General features: G+C 38.3%; 1 protein-coding gene across 10 annotated transcripts in view; it reads right to left on the reverse strand.

The window, feature by feature from the left end:
- GTDC1 (glycosyltransferase like domain containing 1) overlaps positions 1 to 16,700 on the reverse strand; it is a 348,183-nt gene that overhangs the window by 238,599 nt on the left and 92,884 nt on the right. For 9 of the 10 annotated variants that reach the window (XM_074363601.1, XM_074363598.1, XM_074363595.1 and 6 more), the window contains one exon: positions 8,981 to 9,184. In XM_074363601.1, coding sequence (XP_074219702.1) covers positions 8,981 to 9,184 — 204 coding nt within the window. Of the gene's footprint in view, positions 1 to 8,980; positions 9,185 to 16,700 lie in introns of those variants that run through there. The other variant, XM_045508861.2, reaches the window with a different exon arrangement.

Consider the following 16,700-nt stretch of genomic DNA (forward strand, 5'->3'; position numbering starts at 1 on the left):
CAATGACAACCATATTTTGTTTGAATTTTCACGCCCACAGATACAAAATCATTCATTCAGTCACATTTACTCAATAGCTATCACCTGCTAGGCAGCATACTAGGTACTGGGGACAAAAATAATAAACAAGATAAATATGACTTGTCATCATGGAACTTACAGAATAATAAAAAAAGAAAAAATCAAACAAACAAAATCATTATAAATTATATGCAAGGTTATTACAGAGTGGGGGAAAAGCATGTTGAAATAAAGGGCTTATTTTAGATGGAGTGGTCAGGGAGGGCCTCCCTGAGAAGGTGCTATTTTAGCTGAGACCTGCAAGATGGGAGGAAGTAAGCAAAGGTGTGGGGAGGGGGCGTTGCCAGCTGAGGGACCAGCAAGGAGCAACAGGACCAGAGGCAGAAAAGAGCCTGGCGCTTCAGAGGGAGTGGACAACGCCAATGCCACTACTACAGCACATTACTGAGATGCTCAGGTGAGAGATGAGGTGGCAGAGGTGGGCAGGGCCCAACACTCCCTGTGCATAATTTGGATTTTTACATCTGCAAGGCAAAGTCACTGATGGTTTTCAGTTGGGGATTATTTAACCCAAGCTACTAGCATAGCACTTGGATATACAGGCACTAAACTTTTATCAACAGAGAGTTTATTAAATGCTTACTAAGTGCCCGCACTGTATGTCCACGTTGGTCACAGGTGCTTTTACATCACCAGTGCTAGCAGCATAAAGGCTCCTAATATATGACGGTGAAGGGGTAAAATGGAAACAAGCTTAGAAAAGAGCCAGCAGATAACTCGTCCGGGGGGATTACAGTCAAACCACGCCCCCCACCCCCCGCACTCTCTCCACTATATATATATTCAGTCACAGGAATTTCTCCTAAAACGGAAGAGTAGAAAGTTTCTTATTATTAGCATGAGATAGTGAACAAAAAGAAATACAGGAGAGACTGTTTCCAGGAAAAAATTCTCTACTATATAGGATTATGTTCTCTGAAAGATAGAAGACCAGAAGGGACATGCATGCTCTTTTGTGAGCACAAGGTCTGATTCAGGTCCTGCCTTCCGCCCGCAGTTACCCTTGCGGGCTGTCCGGTCAGGAAGCCGGCAGGTCCATCGTGTGGAAGAACCACAGAGTATAAACAAAGGAAAGATGGACAGGAATTGGTCATTTAACAAACAGGACAGTATGCCCAAAGGTGGCTAGGAGGCCAAAGTTGACCCAAGGAAATAGGGGAGCATGAAAGCTTCCCTAAGAGGGGAGGCTTAGGTGAAGGGAAGGGGAGCAGAGTATCTGCAGCACAGCCGTAGTGGCCCCGAGTCAGCACGTCAGACACTCACACCTGTGTGCTTTCGTTGACTAAGACCTTAAGAAAAGCAGAAGCATTTTCTTAAATAAACAAACAAATGTTGGGAGTGGACGTACAATGAAAATACCTAAAATCTGCTAGATTAGAAGCACTCTGAGATCAGACTTACAGTTTCAACTGTTATGAAGAAATAAGCACATTGCTCCTAAAAGCAAAATTATGAAGGTCCTTACTCTACAGCCAGAGCATTTTTATGCAATAGTATTATTCTGCATCCATTTAAGGATGTTTGGGTTTTTGTTTTTGTTTTTTGCCATTTCCACTTCATTCATTAAAAATAATGATTTTGTCTCCTCTGTAAAAGTGTAATAAACATTCAGTTTGTCTTTTAAAATACAGTTGTCGAATTTCACAGGATAAATATATGGGGGATTTGCCTTATAGGTCTTTAAGGTACAGAGTCTATTAAAAATAATATCTTGTATCCAGATGCACTGTTACCTGGGGGCTGTACAAAATCTTAAATGCAAAATTTTATTTTATTTTTTAAATATGCTAAAAGGAGTATTAAAAGCATGCACTTGAAGTTGCACTGTCATGCTTAACTCCTAGGAAACAGTGGATTCACAATGCATACTACTAACTACACAAACGCTTTAAATTAGCAGTTTGTGGTGAGAATAAACTACAAACTCCATAACAAGAAAACTTTTTTTTTTTTCCCTGCTACTGGAATATTTTACTTCTTGAGAGTGCCCTAGAAGACACACAAAGAAAAGTGGAAAAGATAAAGTCTGGAAATCCTCCTTTGGGATGCATGTAACACTGTTCATTTCCACCTCTGCAATGGAGGACTTGTTAGGGTAATTTAAAAGTTAATCATTCATGTGTGTGTGCATAGCTTTGTATATGAAAGTGAGAGAAGACAGTGAGAGAAAAGACAGGAAGAGAGAGACAGAGACAGAGACTGACTGGATGGTTGGTTATTTGGCTTGCAGTATGATTCTATTTCTGTAGAGTGGGGTAAGCTACATTTTCAGCATAAAGTCCAGATGGTTTTATATCGTCAATCAGAGGAGAGGTCACTGAGATGAAATATTGTGAACAAAGCCCTAAACGCTGTACAAATGCTAGAAAGCCGCTGTGTGTGCTGCCTAGACACAAGAGCAGACTGGCAGAAAAACAAACCAAAAGGGAATCCCACAATTAGGCAGCACAGAATAGGAAAGCCGGCCGGCGGGACAACAGTGATGAGGGAATCCTTGGCCAGTTCTCATAAACGCAGCAGTCATGTATGCGTCAGGCTACGGGATGCTGCATCGCACCTAATGACAGGATTATTTACATGCTGTCAGAACATCATCTAAATCCCAAGAAGTGCACACAACTGGTAATGATACAAGGGAAGTGAGTGGGGCAAGCCTGGAATGCTGCCTCTGGCCACACTCATCATGAAGCAAGCGGAGAACTTCACGACAGCGTAGCGGTTTGAGCGAGGATTAATCTGGGAACGGCAGGGACTGCGCACCCTAGACAACAATGCTATTTGTGTGTTCATGAGTCTTCCCTATGGTTTGAAAAAAGCATCACATGTATTTTATTTGGATTTAAGGTAACACCTCAAAAGAGGAAAACTCAAATAACTTGTGACTCCTATGGCTAAAAGCTAAAGAGAAGTGTGCTGAGAAAAAAAACGAGAAAAACCACATTCACAAACCTTTAGAAAGGCTCCCGGTTCCCGTCCTCCAGCAAGTACAAGAAGGCCACGACTTCTCAAGACCCCAAGAGGCAGCACGCCCACTTCTAATATTGTAATCCAGTAATATACTTTCAATCAAGATGTACTTAGGTTTAATTTACTTAATTAACCTGCTTCAGCAGGGTATTAAGACAGCATAGCGGTTACAAGTAAGGGCTTAAAAACAATGAACAGTGTATAGCCTTTGCAAGTGGTCAGATTTGAGATCAAATCACATGTTCACCACTAACTAGCTGTGTAACCCAGTGCAAGTAACTTGATTCTAAGCCTCAGCCACCTCTGCTAAACCAGGAAAACAATACGCAGCTTCCAGCATTGCAGAATGTCAACTGCATGGTAAACAATCAATGTGCTAGCTACTGATACTATTATTTAATCCCATTAAATCTTACTTTGGGCACAGAGATGCAAAATGACTGCCCTGTGTATTCCTAACAACACTTCACTTACCTACAAGTTCTTATCAAATCATCACTTACTTACATACTCCCAACTGTCATGCACACTAATATAAAGGTGTCTTCATGATTAAAATGGCACTAAATTATTCAGAAAGGTGTATTTTAATAAAACGTTTTATTATCGAAGTATTATTCTACTATTCAGAAAGTTATATTTTCAGTAACAGGTAACAACTCAAAATAAGATATAATTGCCAAGCAAAGTAATTAAATTACTAATTTATAAAAGAATTGTTTGAGAAACCACCACCTCTCTTATTAATTCACCTATATTCACTAATTTAGCCACATCTTTACTCACAAGGGCTAGCTAAAAACATCAAACATACATAGGTAATTCGCATCAGCTAAAAATACTCATCTTCCCAAAGAAAGTTACGCTCGATGTTTCACAGTGAATAGTTCAATTAAGATTAAAAAAACTCACACATTCCTTGAAAGAGCATCTGCTTAGTGAAAAGCCAGAGTCAGGGTACTGTTTAAGAAAATGGCAAATCATAATACAATTATCCACAATCAAATATCACCTTAAGCTTGAATTCACTTTATGCATTCATTACTTGAGCCAACTGAACTTTCATTCAATTTATTTTCTGTCCAACTATTTGTACCTTTGCCCCTTCTTGGACATAAAAAAAAAAAAAAGGTCAGAGGTTGGATGTATGGAGAGGAGGTATCATAATGATAATCAACACCACTTAGGACTTGTGTGGCTACAAGAAACAGAAAACCTAAAAAGCTAGAATTTGATCTCATGTAACACAAGTTTGGAAGGAGGCGGGGCAGCGAAGGTGTAAACCAACCTGCACAAGGACCCCGCCTCTATTAAGAGATTTTTAGTTAATGAAACATCTTTAACGACTATAGTTCCATTCAAATTTTTCTATTTTGTTTTGAGTGAGGTTTTAGAAGTTACGTTTTTCTAAGACATATCCATTTTGCCTGTTTCCAAATGTATTAACACAAAACTATTACAAGCATTTCCTCTTTTTTTTTTTGATTTGTGCCATATCTGCAGTTACATTTTTCACTCCAAAAATTAATTGTGCCTTTAAAAAAATAAATCATGCTTGTGGTTTATATGTATTTTATTATTTCAAAATAACTGATTTTAGTTTGTTCATCTCCATTATATATACATGCTTTCAATTTCAGTATTTTTTACTCTTTTTATTGTCTCCTTACTAGTACTACTCCTAGATTGATGTAAGAGGGGCCCTGCCCTGGCCCACAAGCTTCAGAGAGCCCTGCATATCACAGTGAAAATAAAATAATAATAAAAACAAATTTATTAAGATGATGTGGCTGCAACTTGTCACTTAGATGCAACCCACACTGTGATACGCAATATGTTCCTTATGACTCAGTTCTGTTTTTTAGGATCCATTACAATTCCTTCTGTGACCCGCGAATTATTTAGAATTATAGTTTTATGTCCTGACTTACAGGGTTTTCTAGGCATCTTTGTTACTGATTTCTCTCCTGTTCACACCTGAGAATGACTCCATCTGAGGGGTGAGGGCGGTTTGCGGAGGGCTGCTCGGGGGATGTGGGGGAGCCTGTGGGCACTGGCAGAGTGGGTGCTCCTTCAGGCAAAGAGCTGCAGACACTGATGGCAGGAGTGGCCGGGCACACAGAAAGAGAAAGGGACACAGGTGGGCACCAACACCCTCTGCTACAGGTGTCCCCGGGCAACTATTTTCATTCACTTCTAAGGTACTCTCCCATTCTTTTATTCTTAGAACCTTCTTTCCTTATACCAGAGATAGCACCTAATAACACTGTTTGGTACCTGACTTTTTGTCACTTAATATGTCTTGGAGAGATTCCCACAGGGGGACATAGAAAACGTCCTAATTTGGGTTGATGCCAAACAATATTTCATTTCAAGAATGTAACATAACTTAGTTAAGCAGTCCCTTCTATGAAAATTAGGCAACCACAGCTTCAAAGCCAGTTACCACTCTAATTTCTAGATCCCTCTTCAGAGCCTCTCTTACTCTGCTCAGGTATGAACTTAAAAGGAAATGTGTTACATTTTACAAAACATATCTCAGTGTTTTAGGAAGCGAGGGTTTTCAGGTAGCTAGGTGGCTATAGCCTTCCAGCCTTTCATCAGCCATTTCTGGCAGCCCAGATGTTTTATTTTTTCATCTTTCTCTTTTTTATTTTAGTTTTTTAGTGGAGACACTGGGGATTGAATCGGGACCTCATGCATGCTGAGCATGTGCTCTACCACTGAGCTGTACCCCTACCCCCAGCCCAAGTGTTTTGTCCTCACCTTGTCACCTCATAGTGCAGACATCACACCCACAGTCAAATGAAGAAAAGGGGAGATGGCTTTCTCTTTTTATAAGCAAGAAAACCAAACCAAAAAAAAAAAAAAAAAAAAAAAGGCTAAGTTGGAAGAACCTCCAGAAGTCATCTACTTAAATGTAATTGGCCTGAGTCCAGCCCTAGCTGTAAGGAAAACTGGGGAAATGTGGCAGAGAACAGGATCTTCATGACCGATGGCGGTCAGTGGAGTTTTACTCCCGGGGTGGGTACTTAGCCACCACAAAGAACACAGGATCTATCAACAAGGAAGATGGGCTGTTAAGTGGGCAATGATCAGTATCTGCCACAATACCTCAGATGGAAGGCAAGTATCACTGTAAGCATCTGAGAGTGAAAAAAAATCATTTTAAGTAAGAGTGATTCTTTCAGTTCAGTAAAGATACTGCAAAAAGAAAAAAAAAGAATGAAATATCTTTGATGCCTAATCTAGGTATATTTTAAGAAAGTAGAAGTGCTTGATCCTGGGACAAATGACTCATACATTTCAGAACATGAAATTTAAGGCCCATCCTCAGAAACACTTTTCTGCATTTTTGTGAAGTTTCCAGAAGGCAAAGCTTTAACATAACCTAATAATTATCAAGCTACTTTTGAGAAAAATAAATTGTGGAGCTTTTGTAATCTGTAATAAAATTAAACAGCTCTAAATGTGAATCATGATGTATTCTTTTTGCTGTCAAGATAAAGCAGAATCAAACTGATTAATTAGGTTGGAGCACTTATTCTTTTAGTAATAAAATATTTCCTGAATAATAAGCTTATTTAAACAATGATTACATGCATAGTAGTTTTAAAAAAAAAAAAAACCGTGCACCTACATTCAAGATCTTTCACATCAGACACGTTTCTACTAGTTCAGAGTGGTTTTGCATAGTACGCAATAGTGGTGCTTAATCATTTTATCTTTATGAATTTTGGTGATTTCATTGTCAAATGTGCAGAGTAAGTAACTGGAAAGCAAGAATTTTTCAAATCTTTAAAAGTCTCCACAGAGATCAGATTTACCTGGTGTAATAAAGGTTATTCTTGCACTTCAGCCTAGGGTTGAGCTAGCATATTTTCTAACTTAGTCTAAGTTTTCAAGCTGCTGCTATTTTTCCAAAAGTATTCAAACAGATTACTTGGTAAAGAGTAGGTAAGTTATCGTTAGTCAAATATAACTGTAAGTTAGACTGGTGAGGCATATCTTTTAGTGAAGTCTGATTAGATTAATAAGTACCATTAACTGCAGCTTACACGGCTGACCTCAAAAGATCACAGATACCACTGCTGGGACCTGGAGGTTATGGCTATCACAGAGTAAAACTTTATGTCACCATCTTTCAGAAATCTACCTCCCAAATAAGACTGCTTCAGAAAGCCCTGTGACATTTACCCTAAAATGCTTCAGACCTCATGGCAAGTGGGGAAGCCATGGGCATGGAAGTGTCTGTTTGCGTGCTATCCACACACACATATTTGTAATACAATAATTCCATGTGGAAACACTGCACAATCAAAATGAAATCTAACAGCAGATAGAGAAACGGTTCTTTTCAATTTTCAAATCATTGTATTATATCATTCGGTGTGTGTGAATGTATTATATCAAATGGTAATGTTAAATGAAAATGTGCCATATAGTCAACAGGATTATTTGACCTTAAGTAATATAATGCAATTGGTGCTGCGGAAACACAATTAAATGAGATGTGAAAGCAACTCTAAACAGTCGGATTTTAACCCAGCAATAGGCTTATTACTGCCTTTAAAACTTTTATATTGATCCATGCATTGACATTTCTAATACTATTAGTGACTCCACAATATTCACTGAGTGATATCAGAATACAAAACGTTAAATTAGGTAAGGAAAAATACACTTTTAGATTTCAAAAATACAAAATTCTCAAGATACCCTCCCCAAAACAGCTTTTAGCTTTATAATCCCAAGCAACATGACTTGAGTGCCCACTGCTATTCCAGCTGACAGTGTGAATTCTCAGAGGTGATACAGGGTTTCCATACACCAAATGGGTTATTTTCTGTTCAGAAATTACTATGAAGAACAGCAGCCTACATTTAAATCTCAAGCTGCTCTCCCCCCGTCACTGCTCTACCGTACAAGCAGCAGCAGATGGACACGGCTCTGAAGCCGAGGTGGGCACTGCAGCTCGCGATGTGCCCTTTCCTAACACCCTGTCTGCTCGAACTCCATTCATCATCACCCAGGCACTCCGCACTCCTGCCTGAACTAATGCGGTCCTAACAGAGGGGCCCAGAATGGTAAGATCATTAGACAGGGAAACCACGGTAGGATAACCTTCCACTATTTAGCCATCGGGAGACACACAGCAGCAGACATGTTTGGGGGATTCCATTCTACTTGTTTCCCATAAAATGGAATCAGTATTTCTCACCCCACCTTTTCAGTGTGTCCCATCAGACTTTCTAACAGGTCCCCCTAGCTGCCACTTCCTACCAATTCAAAATTCAAAACTGAGGCCTGTATCCCCCAAATGTATTCATCCTTCCAGACTAAGCCAAGGTTACCAACTCTATAGAGCAACCCCCAGTTTGTCACACCCAAAATCAGCTTCTTTCTTCCACACTCTCATTGCACTTGCATGTCCATTTCTGCCTGAATAGTCTTTAAAGCCTGTAAAGGCACAGACCTTGGTCATATCCATGTTTCCAAATCTTAGCTCCTAGTACAGAGCAGACACAGTAAACTAACTAAAACAGACAACAGTGGTTATGGAAGCAAAAAAACAAAAACAAAAACAAAAAACCAACACAGAAACAAAAACAAAAAAAAACAAATGGGCACAAGATCAACTCTCATCTCAGGCCAAAAGATGCCATCCACACCCACACACATGCATGTGATAAAATCACAAGACAAATGAGAAAAGGCATGTAGGGTCTAAATGAGGCCACTTTCCTACTGGCCAGGTGTCCTCAGAGTGTAAATATATCCTGCTCTGCCATCTCTAAAGAAAGAGCTACTGCAGTCACACTGAGCAATTCCATAGTTGGAGAGGAAATTTCATAGAGGCCAACAGAGAAGCAACACCCCCATAACGGGGACAGTAAAAACGGGCTGGAGATGCAGCCAGAGCTCTACTCACCTGTAACGCGCACTAGGGGGGACATTCTGAGAGAAGTACAGAGCCGATGTCCGTGCTCTCCAATGCCATTTCTTCGCCGGAAGCGTATGAAGGACACAGTCTTCTAACTCTTCTTGAAGCAGATCCACCAGCTGTTTATGGGACCCTCCATAGAATGCCTCAACAATGAGAATACTCATTGGTCCTTTCAAATCTTCACAGATTCTAGACAAAAAGAAAAAAGGAATTCAAATGTATATGTATGTGTATAAAGATTTTTTTTAAATAAAAATAAGTTAAAATATTAAACCCAGAAAACAAATAAAATAATATACAGACATTATTTTTTTAAATAGGCTTGTCCCATTTTTTAAAAAAAGTATGTAACACTTGAGGCTTACATTTTGGGATTCATATTTTTACACTAATGAGAGGAAATAAAGATGCTTTATTTTCCTGATTTCTGTTTTCTTCATGGCCTAAGATTGCTTCCACAATGACTTGTTTTTTTCTCCTACTCCAGGAAGTTTAAAGCCCTCTCCTGCTGTGATGACACTTCCCGGTGGAATGGCTCTGACCCTGACCCAGGAAACTCAGAACTGACTTGGCCGAGGGCTCCATCCAGACTTGGACAGTCACTGAACTCATGTCCTCAGACTTCCACTCCAAGGGAGCTCTTCACTTGTATGGACCCTTCCAGTCCAGAAATGCTCTGATTCTGGAACTCTCATATTCATCCATCTTTAAATTCACCAGCTATCAATGCCCCCAGTGAATCCATCTTTCAAAGAAAGCACATTCATATTCAAATCTCAATTCTCTAGGGTTAAAAATCTTCGGACACAATTTCCTCAGACATGGCACATACCTTGACCACTTCCCCACTACTGTCAGTATCCTTCCCCCAAAGGAAGACCAAAAAAGTGGGGTAAAGCTGTATGTGAACCAGCAAAATTTCTAGTCTTTCTTTAAGCAACAAATGCATTATGAGCAATAAAGTAACGTTGTTATTAAGGATGTAAAATTTTCATCACAGAGAATTGGCTGTCGAGCAACATTTTATTTTAATAATATGACTTTTGTTAATGTACTCAGTGAAATAAAAATATATGTATGAATGTAAAAACTTTCATATACATTTAAAATTAGATGCTATTTCCTGTAAGAAGTAAAGAAGAAATATTACTTGGTATGTAACAACTACATTGTTTAAAAAATACTCCAAGATGTTTGAATTCTCCTTTATGACTTAAGTAAACACCACTCATTAAACAGCATATTGCTTTCTTTAATAATGTTGTTTCACAAAATTATTAGTCTCAAAAACTCAGCGATGCTCTTAACTAAGAAAACTGTGCTTTACCTCTCTCAGTCAAAGCAACGCCTGCTTAAATTCTTTCAAAGCAAAAATTCTCAAATGGTTCTCAAAGAAATAACTGAAGTGGAAAAAACTTTATTTCTTGATGTCTGAATCTTCCAATGAGCATTTCTGGGGAAAATATACAAACACATATTTCTGCAAAAGAGGAAGCAGTGTTCCTCAGATGGGAAAGGCATGAGCCCTGGGGTCAGGGAGATACAAGTTTGAAGCTCAGCTTGGTCACGTTCCACCGACCTGTATGACCTTGGACAAGTTACCTAACGAGGCAGGATTTAGTCTTACCTCTGAAGCAAGGGTAACAGCACCAACCTCAGAGATGTATTGTGAAGAGAAAATTGAAGCATAATAGCTAACAAAGAGTAATAAGGTCTTTTGCCCTTCCCATTATTAGTATAAACCATCTTACTTAAGGAGAAGGGATATCTTAGAATCCTCCAGCATTTTAAAATCAATCATCCTCAGGGACAGCTCTCTAGTCACCAAAGAAAGGTGGGAAAGGTGGAAGTACACAAGCACTTGAAAGGCAGTGGGTGTCACCCATTCCTTACCAGCAGCCTGTATTTCAAATATAAATTTGAGGGTCCCACAGATTTTGTGGGTAAGAAGTAAACTCAGAAACTGAGCTATGCAGAGGCTCGATTTTTTTCAGGCTGGTTGGAGGCTTCACCTTTAATAATGCTGCATTCCATAAGTTAACAGACAGCCTCCAAGTTGAACAATGTGATAGCCATTAATCCTTCAAATGATGGAAATTTCTAGAACATAAATGAAAAACCAATGAAAGGCAATTTTGAAATTGTATCAAAGGTTTCAAGAAGAAGTAAAAGCAGTTTAACATTAATTTGCTTACCACATCATATGACAGTAATCTACTATCTTGCTTTATTTCCTCTGAGCTAATCACACTAAGGTGTATATGCTTAAAATGTCTCCAAAAGATTCTTATAAAAATGACCTGAGATATTTCCCCAAATGATGGAATTTGATATAAACCACCCTAGAGAATATTTCACTCATAAAACCTCAAAGAAAGCAATGTTAATATTAGGGGGAACAAAGCTTTCTGATTCTTCATTACTCTGCCCTATCCCGTGATTAATCTACAGCGCGTACTATGCCATGTAGTTAGTTGTTTCTTACGGGTCTGAATCATGAGTTATCTGCAAACCATCAGCCACTGTGGAGGCAGTACGTGTAGGTGCTGCTGTAAAGTTGAGACACTCAGTAAGCAGAACTGAACACCAATATGTGGGAGGTTGAAAAATAGAAAAGGGGAAAAAAGATTATAGTTATAGCAGATTTCCACCCCTTTAATAGCTCAGTAAGAAGAGTGAAATGTACAGGTTTGAACTAGCGTTTACTTGAGCATTCTTCTAGAAGCCAACGGGTGTGCCTGCATTTGGGGTATTTTTCTAGGGAGAGTAACTATGTCCTACCATCTCTGAAAACTATACTTAGTGGCTTTGATTCATGGAAATTTGTTCTGCTTGTTTTGTGGAGACAGACAAATCCTGGCAGTTCCCCACTTACTTCTACTGCAACTTTTGTGGCAAGAACAAAATAACGTTCTTCCCTGTACTCTTCCCAAAGCCCAACCTGGAAGAAAGACGATTCCCACTAGGTGTAAGGAAAAGAGGGGAAGCTGATTTTTAAATATAAGATTCAAACCTATGTCATTACAGCACACTAAAGAACAGTTCAAATACTTTCACTGTGCTTGAGTTTTGTTTTAGAAAACACTGCTGGAAACATATGAGCATGAGTTGGAAAAATAAAAAATAAAAAATAAACCACACTTTGTTAAAAAGGATTTTTGCTATTAGGCTGGCATTTAACTAAAAGATAAAGGAAGTGCACCATTTGCTTGTTTAAGCAATAATCCCAGAAAACTGCAGGTGGTCACCCTGACACTGTAGATGCTCACGAGCATGCCAGGTAAACACAGACACTGCCCCACAAGCAATGGTTCCTGGAGAGTGAGTGTTTGGGGACAGCAGTAACAGGACCTCAACACTGAAAGTCCTTACTCCAAAGGAGAGGGTCTCCTTCATGGCAGGAGGCTGTGACCAGGCGTTTGCCAAAAGATGGTGGGTGAACCCACCCGCAGCCAAATGTCTTACACAGGTGCCTGGGTTTATGACTCTGTTAAAGCATGAGCACGTCAGCCATCGCAGACCTTAAACCCTGGGACATTTAAACTGAGAAAGTTTATCAGAATTAGGGGTGTGGCATTTTAAAAGGAAGAAACAAACAAACAACACTTCTCTCGTTGGAGAATAAATACCAAACAGAAAGCCCAGGTCCTTTCTGCAAGGCACTAGAATGATGGTGTTTTATGACGCTAAGAAAAGCGTAAATGGCCAGTCCACTCTTGCTCCCTAAAAGAGTATAAAAATGTGTCAGATAAATTTTGATCAACTTTTAAGTTTTTCTGCTTAAACAAGTAAGCTTCAGTTTAAAAAAAAAAAAAAACACCTCATTTCTTCAGCATATTTTATTCCCCAGTGACACCAGATGAATGAGAATCTACTACACTATTAAGGCTTTATGAAAGTTTAATTCATTATCAATACTATGATTTAATGATACTTAGTTAAATGCTAAACATTAAATTAGCAATATAAAACGAGCCAAAGCAGACACTGGAATTTTAAACCACTTCAAATTCTATTTAAGGTCATCAGAGGTCAAAATGATCTATCTGAGAATTATCTGCCTTTCCAAATTTTTACATTTACAATTAAAAGGGAATACAAAGTGAAAAGTCAAATATTTCATATAAATATTTTGACCAAAATGAAAAGGTGCCATTAGAGTCATCTCAATTAAAAATGAATAATGCATTGATAAGATCACCAAGAACAAAAGTTGCCTGAAACCAATGGTGTGAATATTTTTAAATTTGCATTAAAACTTTTGTCACCGTACCTGCATTTATTTTAAGCTTGACCCAGTTTTTTTATTCCCTGAGCCATGATCATTTTCAAGGTGAACTACATTTTTGTCTACCTCCTCTAGCAGTTACAACTGCTGTGGCAGTTGAGGGGTTTTTTGTTTGTTTTTTGTTTTTGTTTTTGTTTTAACAGTGTAGATAAAGGAAATTTGCAATATGCCACTGATTTACTGGAAAAAATGTGCTAAGTATAAATAAATCATGTGTATTTTTCAAAACTAAACCTAAGTCACATTAGAAAACCCATAATTAGCCCTCATATATGATGTCAATCCAGTTACCTATAATATTCAAATAATTTTCCAACCAAATACCAAGTAATAATTTTAAATCAGAGGAATTGTTGTATTAATATATTCCACAGACACCTTACTGCTATTCGTTGTAGGAAGGTATGGTTTCAGTGATGATTGTTTTAACGGTTTTAATCCCACACACATGAGAAATTGATTCCGTAGGCTAATCCACACGTGGCTTCATACCTTAAACTTCAATCAGTTGCTGAAAATATATTTTCTATTTGCCTATATGTACACTATTTGGAAGGCTGAGCTTGGTAGAGCAAAAATTAGCGACCTTAAATACTAAATGGTATGAAGTGGGGAAAGTAGAATTTGAGTAGGATTTCCCAATAGGTCATGAGAGGTTTACCTGGTACTTTCTAACTGACCCTTTCCACACCCCTCTTCTGCGCCTCCACCCACCAACTCCAACACACCCAGGTTCTATTTAAAAAGCAACCCATAACCCAGCAGAGCAAAATAGGGCAGTACTGAGAAAAGTTCGTGTTACCTTCCAGCCCACTCACTTATTTCAATGATTCATCAGGGAAACCCCAGTTGTTAAAATATACCTGAAATCTCATTAAATAGTTAAAAAAAAAAAAAGCATGAAAATACTTCTGCTTTGAAACATGTCATGATTGATTCCCCTAACAGAACCTATTAAGGGTGAATCTGTAGTAAAAAGATATTTTGATAAAAGAGTTCCCTCAAAGTATCATACTACATTCTATTATCACAGGGGGGAGTGGGGGGAGATAAACAGACCCAAGGAAAAAGTTATCATAAAAACATTTCATAAAAGCCAAGCATAGCAAATTCATCCTCACCTCTAAAGCCTCAGTGTAATCTCTGAAGACTGATGTATAATCTGCTATCAAACACACTGCAATAAACTATAGGCACTGACGATATTCTACATAATTAAAGTCTGACTAATAGTGAGGAGTGAAATCAGACTCCTGAGCATTAGTTTAATGTGTAACAGAAACTGATCATTATTCCATTATTTGATTATGGGGCATACAATCTAACATTTATGATAACTTGTATAGTGCTATGTACTTAAATAGCAATTTTTTTTTAAAATCTGGAGTTCATACTGAAAACGGTGTAGCACTCTAATATTTTATTCCCTCACAAGGCTATGGATATACTAATTTCTTCAGCTCTGACTTTTGTTTCCTATTGTGGTAACTAAGAACTGAGGATTTATGCACCAAAACAAAGATTTGGTAAGAAGACTTATATGCCACACTGTTTGTGAGACAATTTAAAGCTATCTTCAAATGTGCTGTTCCAATTATATGATTAGCAATGATCTTTTACCACATACTCTTTTCAAACTTATAATCTTATATGCATATATGGCTATTTAATTTTCCCTGACAAATATCTTCATTCTTTCTCAATTTGGGATTTAACTTTCTGCTTAAAAATATCCATCACTTGTTCTATGACTTGAGTTAATACAAAGTCTTGGTTGTAACTGTCAGTATCAAATGCAAATTGGACAAATATCTACACGAACCAGCATTATGACATCATTCACTTATTTTCAATATGCATAACTTCCACAAACAACTAGATATATATATATATATATATGTTACAATTCATTACTTCAAATGTTTTAAAGTTATATTCCACATTATACAGCAGAATTATAACTATGAAAAAATTTTTGTGAATGTACTGGTTTAATTCCACTGACAAATAAATTACCCTCTTTCCATTTTTCATTGCTATCAATTACATGAATAATTTTAAACTATAAAAGTAGCAATGAATTAGTTCTGCTGAATGCTAAAAATATTTTCAATTTGCTGACATTTTAAAATGTGGCAGTGTATTCATGAATCAATAGAAGCTTTTATACCAGAAAACCGTCTCACCACTCAACTGAACTATGGCATTACCCTTTTCACCAGGTCTCCATGCTACCATACAATCCGGCCCCCATCCCACCATTCTCCATAACCCAGCCACAAATGATCTTCCAAAATGCAAACGTGATTGTGAAGTGGCAAGCTCAAAAGCCTTCCATATCTCCATCACCAAGGACAAAACCCAAGACCCCACACACGGCAGTTAAGCCCTTCCTTTTCTGGCCTCTTCTTTTCTCTTCGCCACAGCCTGGCTCTCCTTCTCTCACCTCAGTCCCCTGCCCCCACGTCCCCAGGATCCTGGCAGCCACACCAAGCACTCACACTCACACAGCTGTTTTACACTGCTGTGACTTCGCACCTTTATCTCTCTTCCATCAGCCTTTTCTTCACGTTTGCCTGATGAAATTTTTAAAAAATTTCTGCACGTGAATCACCAATTCTATGAAGCCTGTCCCTGAAATGCTCTTAAACATGACTTCCTTTCTACTCTGCACAGTATCATTTTATTTGTTTCTCTCTGTTTCCACGGCCCTGCTTCCCTATGGGGCTATAAGAAATCTGGAGGATGGGGACCATGCCATTACTTTCCTGGGGGCTATCCCAGGATCTGACACATAGTGAATGCCACTAAGGTTCTGTAGAGCTTGAAGTGAAAATCAGGACGAAATAGGAAGCTGATTCTGCCTTTAAACAAGTAACGTTGTGTTCACCTTAACACAGGTCCTGAGCAAACTAGTGTTAGGTAGACCTCTACTCGCTACTTACTGACCTCCCGTTATTCCCGAAGCCTAAACCAACTCAAGCAGCTAGGATATCTGAACACAGTTTACTATATTCTCTTTCAAATATTTATTCTTTTTTCTTATTGTTCACAGAAAGCAGAACCTACTGAAATCAATAAATTAAGTTCATGGAAATGTGTGTTTTATCTTAACCTACGAACACAACAGAAGTAACCATGATTAAAGAAATCAGAGAAACACCATAAACAGTTGAATTCTAGGCCAAAGCAAGTTTCATGGCCTAAGAGAATATCAGTGAGAACCATTAATTTTGAAAATCACCTTCAGTCTTTTATTCTGTTTGATCTATCGTCATCCCAGTTTAATACTAGAAGTGGAAGCAGGATGAGAAACCAGTTCCCTCACCATCAGTCTGGAGATCCCATCCCACAGTTAGTAATTAGGCTTTTATTTAGCAGGGAAGAAAAAAAGGCATTTTTAAATACTTTCTGCCA

This window comes from Camelus bactrianus, chromosome 5 (assembly GCF_048773025.1).
Source record: "Camelus bactrianus isolate YW-2024 breed Bactrian camel chromosome 5, ASM4877302v1, whole genome shotgun sequence".
Classification (NCBI taxonomy): domain Eukaryota; kingdom Metazoa; phylum Chordata; class Mammalia; order Artiodactyla; family Camelidae; genus Camelus; species Camelus bactrianus.